This window comes from Bufo gargarizans, chromosome 1 (assembly GCF_014858855.1).
Source record: "Bufo gargarizans isolate SCDJY-AF-19 chromosome 1, ASM1485885v1, whole genome shotgun sequence".
NCBI classification, from domain to species: Eukaryota; Metazoa; Chordata; class Amphibia; order Anura; family Bufonidae; genus Bufo; species Bufo gargarizans.
Genome location: NC_058080.1, coordinates 447,771,154 through 447,778,335, shown reverse-complemented (window position 1 = coordinate 447,778,335; position 7,182 = coordinate 447,771,154). Strand labels below are relative to the sequence as shown.

General features: G+C 47.5%; 1 protein-coding gene across 1 annotated transcript; it reads left to right on the top strand.

Annotated features, from left to right (window-relative positions):
* Window positions 1-5,636: 5,636 nt before the first annotated feature.
* On the top strand, window positions 5,637-5,939 carry LOC122932580 (small ubiquitin-related modifier 2-like). The gene has a single exon (XM_044287075.1). It carries the CDS (start codon window positions 5,637-5,639, stop codon window positions 5,922-5,924), a length of 288 nt encoding a protein of 95 aa, XP_044143010.1. The 3' UTR covers window positions 5,925-5,939.
* The last annotated feature ends 1,243 nt before the right edge of the window (window positions 5,940-7,182 follow it).

Below are 7,182 nucleotides of genomic sequence, written 5' to 3'. Positions count from 1 at the left end.
GCCGCCATCTGGGACCGAGCACCCCAAAGGCAGCTTCAAGGAGTTCCCTGGCATGGCACTTCTTCAAACAATGTGCTGACGACAAGACCCGAGTGGTTTGCACGCTGTGCCATCAGAGCCTGAAGCGAGGCATTAACGTTCTGAACCTGAGCACAACCTGCATGACCAGGCACCTGCATGCAAAGCATGAACTGCAGTGGAGTAAACACCTTAAAACCAAGGAAGTCACTCAGGCTCCCCCTGCTACCTCTTCTGCTGCTGCCGCCTCGGCCTATTCTGCTGCTGCCGCCTCGGCCTCTTCCTCCGCCTCTGGAGGAACGTTGGCACCTGCCGCCCAGCAAACAGGGGATGTACCACCAACACCACCACCACCACCTCCGTCACCAAGCGTCTCAACCATGTCACACGCCAGCGTTCAGCTCTCCATCTCACAAACATTTGATAGAAAGCGTAAATTCCCACCTAGCCACCCTCGATCCCTGGCCCTGAATGCCAGCATTTCTAAACTACTGGCCTATGAAATGCTGTCATTTAGGCTGGTGGACACAGACAGCTTCAAACAGCTCATGTCGCTTGCTGTCCCACAGTATGTTGTTCCCAGCCGGCACTACTTCTCCAAGAGAGCCGTGCCTTCCCTGCACAACCAAGTATCCGATAAAATCAAGTGTGCACTGCGCAACGCCATCTGTAGCAAGGTCCACCTAACCACAGATACGTGGACCAGTAAGCACGGCCAGGGACGCTATATCTCCCTAACTGCACACTGGGTAAATGTAGTGGCAGCTGGGCCCCAGGCGGAGAGCTGTTTGGCGCACGTCCTTCCGCCGCCAAGGATCGCAGGGCAACATTCTTTGCCTCCTGTTGCCACCTCCTCCTTCTCGGCTTCCTCCTCCTCTTCTTCCACCTGCTCATCCAGTCAGCCACACACCTTCACCACCAACTTCAGCACAGCCCGGGGTAAACGTCAGCAGGCCATTCTGAAACTCATATGTTTGGGGGACAGGCCCCACACCGCACAGGAGTTGTGGCGGGGTATTGAACAACAGACCGACGAGTGGTTGCTGCCGGTGAGCCTCAAGCCCGGCCTGGTGGTGTGTGATAATGGGCGAAATCTCGTTGCAGCTCTGGGACTAGCCAATTTGACGCACATCCCTTGCTTGGCGCATGTGCTGAATTTGGTGGTGCAGAAGTTCATTCACAACTACCCCGACATGTCAGAGCTGCTGCATAAAGTGCGGGCCGTCTGTTCGCGCTTCCGGCGTTCACATCCTGCCGCTGCTCGCCTGTCTGCGCTACAGCGTAACTTCGGCCTTCCCGCTCACCGCCTCATATGCGACGTGCCCACCAGGTGGAACTCCACCTTGCACATGCTGGACAGACTGTGCGAGCAGCAGCAGGCCATAGTGGAGTTTCAGCTGCAGCACGCACGGGTCAGTCGCACTACAGAACAGCACCACTTCACCACCAATGACTGGGCCTCCATGCGAGACCTGTGTGCCCTGTTGCGCTGTTTCGAGTACTCCACCAACATGGCCAGTGGCGATGACACCGTTATCAGCGTTACAATACCACTTCTATGTCTCCTTGAGAAAACACTTAGGGCGATGATGGAACAGGAGGTGGCCCAGGAGGAGGAGGAGGAGGATGAGGAAGAGGGGTCATTTTTAGCACTTTCAGGCCAGTCTCTTCGAAGTGACTCAGAGGGAGGTTTTTTGCAACAGCAGAGGCCAGGTACAAATGTGGCCAGCCAGGGCCCACTACTGGAGGACGAGGAGGACGAGGATGAGGAGGAGGTGGAGGAGGATGAGGATGAAGCATGGTCACAGCGGGGTGGCACCCAACGCAGCTCGGGTCCATCACTGGTGCGTGGCTGGGGGGAAAGGCAGGACGATGACGATACGCCTCCCACAGAGGACAGCTTGTCCTTACCCCTGGGCAGCCTGGCACACATGAGCGACTACATGCTGCAGTGCCTGCGCAACGACAGCAGAGTTGCCCACATTTTAACCTGTGCGGACTACTGGGTTGCCACCCTGCTGGATCCACGCTACAAAGACAATGTGCCCACCTTACTTCCTGCACTGGAGCGTGATAGGAAGAAGCGCGAGTACAAGCGCACGTTGGTAGACGCGCTACTGAGAGCATTCCCAAATGTCACAGGGGAACAAGTGGAAGCCCAAGGCCAAGGCAGAGGAGGAGCAAGAGGTCGCCAAGGCAGCTGTGTCACGGCCAGCTCCTCTGAGGGCAGGGTTAGCATGGCAGAGATGTGGAAAACTTTTGTCAACACGCCACAGCTAACTGCACCACCACCTGATACGCAACGTGTTAGCAGGAGGCAACATTTCACTAACATGGTGGAACAGTACGTGTGCACACCCCTCCACGTACTGACTGATGGTTCGGCCCCATTCAACTTCTGGGTCTCTAAATTGTCCACGTGGCCAGAGCTAGCCTTTTATGCCTTGGAGGTGCTGGCCTGCCCGGCAGCCAGCGTTTTGTCTGAACGTGTATTCAGCACGGCAGGGGGCGTCATTACAGACAAACGCAGCCGCCTGTCTACAGCCAATGTGGACAAGCTGACGTTCATAAAAATGAACCAGGCATGGATCCCACAGGACCTGTCCGTCCCTTGTCCAGATTAGACATTAACTACCTCCCCATAACCATATATTATTGGACTCCAGGGCACTTCCTCATTCAATCCTATTTTTATTTTCATTTTACCATTATATTGCGATGCTACCCAAAGTTGAATGAACCTCTCCTCTGCCTGTGTGCTAGGCCTAAATATATGCCAATGGACTGTTGCAGTGGTGGCTGACATGAAGCCTGATTCTCTGCTATGACATGCAGACTAATTCTCTGCTGACATGAAGCCAGATTGTCTGTTACGGGACCTCTCTCCTCTGCCTGGGTGCTGGGCCTAAATTTATGACAATGGACTGTTGCAGTGGTGGCTGACGTGAAGCCTGATTCTCTGCTATGACATGCAGACTGATTCTCTGCTGACATGAAGCCACATCCTCTGTTACGGGACCTCTCTCCTCTGCCTGGGTGCTGGGCCTAAATTTATGACAATGGACTGTTGCAGTGGTGGCTGACGTGAAGCCTGATTCTCTGCTATGACATGCAGACTGATTCTCTGCTGACATGAAGCCAGATCCTCTGTTACGGGACCTCTCTCCTCTGCCTGGGTGCTGGGCCTGAATATATGCCAATGGACTGTTGCAGTGGTGGGTGACGTGAAGCCTCATTCTCTGCTATGACATGCAGACTAATTCTCTGCTGACATGAAGCCAGATTGTCTGTTACGGGACCTCTCTCCTCTGCCTGTGTGTGTGCTGGGCCTAAATATATGCCAATGGACTGTTGCAGTGGTGGCTGACGTGAAGCCTCATTCTCTGCTATGACATGCAGACTGATTCTCTGCTGACATGAAGCCAGATCCTCTGTTACGGGACCTCTCTCCTCTGCCTGGGTGCTGGGCCTAAATTTATGACAATGGACTGTTGCAGTGGTGGCTGACGTGAAGCCTGATTCTCTGCTATGACATGCAGACTGATTCTCTGCTGTCATGAAGCCAGATTCTCTGTTACGGGACCTCTCTCCTCTGCCTGTGTGTGTGCTGGGCCTAAATATATGCCAATGGACTGTTGCAGTGGTGGCTGACGTGAAGCCTCATTCTCTGCTATGACATGCAGACTAATTCTCTGCTGACATGAAGCCAGATTGTCTGTTACGGGACCTCTCTCCTCTGCCTGTGTGTGTGCTGGGCCTAAATATATGCCAATGGACTGTTGCAGTGGTGGCTGACGTGAAGCCTCATTCTCTGCTATGACATGCAGACTAATTCTCTGCTGACATGAAGACAGATTCTCTGTTACGGGACCTCCCTCCTCTGCCTGGGTGCTGGGCCTAAATATATGCCAATGGACTGTTGCAGTGGTGGCTGACGTGAAGCCTCATTCTCTGCTATGACATGCAGACTAATTCTCTGCTGACATGAAGACAGATTCTCTGTTACGGGACCTCTCTCCTCTGCCTGGGTGCCGGGGCCTAAATATCTGAGAATGGACTGTTCCAGTGGTGGGTGACGGGAAGCCAGATTCTCTGCTATGGAACCTCTCTCCAATTGATTTTGGTTAATTTTTATTTATTTAATTTTTATTTTAATTCATTTCCCTATCCACATTTGTTTGCAGGGGATTTACCTACATGTTGCTGCCTTTTGCAGCCCTCTAGCTCTTTCCTGGGCTGTTTTACAGCCTTTTTAGTGCCGAAAAGTTCGGGTCCCCATTGACTTCAATGGGGTTCGGGTTCGGGACGAAGTTCGGATCGGGTTCGGATCCCGAACCCGAACATTTCCGGGATGTTCGGCCGAACTTCTCGAACCCGAACATCCAGGTGTTCGCTCAACTCTATCTGAGAGCCATAGTATTTTTTATTTTTTGGGTGATTGTCTTAGGTAGGGTATCATTTTTGCGCGATGAGATGACAGTTTGGTTGGCACTATTAGGTGCATATGACTTTTTGATTGCTTGCTATTAAACTTTTTGTGATGGAAGGTGAAAAAAAATGGCTTTTTTGACACTGTTTTATTTTGTTTTTTTACGGTGTTCATCTGATGGGTTAGGTGATGTGATATTTTTATAGAGCAGGTTGTTATGGATACCTAATATATCTTCTTTTTATTTTTATTTTTTTACATTTAACACAATAAAAGCATTTGTTGGGCGATTGTCTTAGGTAGGGTCTTATTTTTGTGCGGGGTTAGATGACGGTTAGGTGACATTACTATTTGGGGGGGCATACACCTTTTTTTAATCACTTGGTGATGCACTTTTAGTGATGTAAGGTAATAAAAAGTACGTTTTATAGCATAGTTTTTATTATATTTTTTTGACAGTGTTCACCTGAAGGGTTAGGTGATGCCAGATATGTATGTATATATGTGTTTTTTTCACAATTTTATGTGTTTTATTTTGGGAAAGGGGCGTTTTTCAGTTTTTTACTTGAAACCTTTTTTTTTTTATTATATAAAGTGTTTATTTTTTAACTATTTTTACTTTTTATTTTTGTCCCACTCTGGGGGTCGTGCAGCTGCTGAGCGGGGGCCCCCTGTCAGTGACAGCAGGGCAACCCAGAGAGAAAGCAGGGACAGTTCCCAGGTGTCCCTACCTTCTAGATCGCTATATACACAGCACTCAGATCAGGAAGCTGTCGGGTCTTCTATACTGCTGTACAGCCTCTCTAGGGGCTGTATTTCTCCTGTAACTGGGGATACTATGTCACCCCAAGTAACAGGAGAAATCAATGGTGAAAAAAAAAGTGAAGGTAAATGTCCTCTAGAGGTTTTGTATGACTTTATGGGGGATGCAAAGTGTAAAATAAAAAGTCATCACATCCAGTCATCACATGATCCATCACCATGGTAAAAGATCATGTGACGGACCATGTGATAACGGAAGTGATGTCACCACAGGTCCTTTTCCTGCACACAGCAAATAAGAAGACAGAAAAGAGTGGGGCGTGGCCAGGCGGGGGCGCGTACGTCACCACGCAGTGTTTCTTAAAGATTGTACGTGCACTCTCCCGACAGATGACCCGCGCTACCGGATACCGGCACTATCCCCAGCATGGCTGACGATAAACCAAAGGAGAGCGTGAAGACTGAAAACAATGACCGCATCAACCTGAAGGTCGCTGGCCAGGATGGCTCTGTCGTCCAGTTCAAGATCAAGAAACATACACCACTCAACAAGCTTATGAAGGTTTATTGTGAACGACAGGGATTGTCAATGAGACAAATTAGATTCCGGTTTGATGGCCAGCCTATTAATGAGACGGACACGCCAGCACAGTTGGAAATGGAGGATGAAGATACGATTGATGTTTTACAGCAGAAGACAGGAGGAAACTTCTAGAACAAGATTTGCCCAGCCCCTCACCCACTGCCTCCACTGTTCATTTTCCTATGTTCACCATAATCCCCCTTCCCATACTGTACATAAAATAGGGTGGATGTGTGTGTTATGCTAGGGGTTAATTTTTCACTCCTGCCCCAGCTCCCGTTCCTTTTATCTTTTTGCTTAATATCCTTTCCGATTCTGGACCAAGTTAATTTGAGATGGTGGGTGCTTTGCACAGTCTCCCACTGTGCTCTGGTATCGCTACGCTGTCTACTTTTATTCCAGAAAATTATTTTTGCGTTCTCTTTTTTACAAGCCCGTCAACTCCTTACAGATACACGACTGCTGTTGCCGAGGTGCCCTATATGGCAAAATGTGGCACCTCTGCTGGGTAATGGGTTAAAATACTTAGCGAAGCAAGCCCACAACTCAATTGGTATATATATATTTTTTTTATTTCCCCCCCACCCCACATTCTTTTTATTAAACTGATTACGATTTTATAACTTTTTGTATGTAGCTGTTACATGTAGCTGGGTGAATAGGAAAAAAATGTAAAAAGCTGAAAATTCTTAGGTAGAAATTCCCTTCTGGCATCTCATTGTTTAAATAAACCTGGTTTAAAAAAAAAAAAAAAAAAAAAAAAAGAAGACAGAAGAGAAGCCGGGCTGCGCGATCAAGTGGATTAAGGTGAGTTAAAAAGGTTTTTTATTTTTTTTAACCCCTCCAGCGCTGTTGTACTATGCATTCTGATTCAGAATGCTATTATTTTGCCTTATAACCATTTGTTTGGCTGTTAACCCTCGATGTGTTAAAGAAAAAAATGGATTAAAATGGAAAATCTGTCAAAAAAGGGAAATTTTGAGATTAATTTTAATTTTCCTTTATTTCTTGTGGAACATGTAAATGGTTAACAAAGTTTGTAAAATCAGTTTTGAGAAACTTAAGGGGTGTACTTTATACAATGGGGTCGTTTATGGGGGGTTTCCACTATGTAAGCCCCACAAAGTGACTTCAGACCAGAACTGGTCCTTAAAAAGTGGGTTTTGGAAATCTTAAAAATGTTAAGAATTGCTTCTACAATTCTAAGCCTTCTAACATCCTAAAAAAAATAATATGCCATTTCCAAAGTGATGTCAACATAAAGTAGACATATGGGGAATGTTAAGTAATAAATTTTTTATGAGTTATCACTTTCTATTTTAAAAGTAGAGAGATTGAAATTTATAAAATTTTTATTTGTCAAAATTTTTGGTAAATTTGGGATTATTTT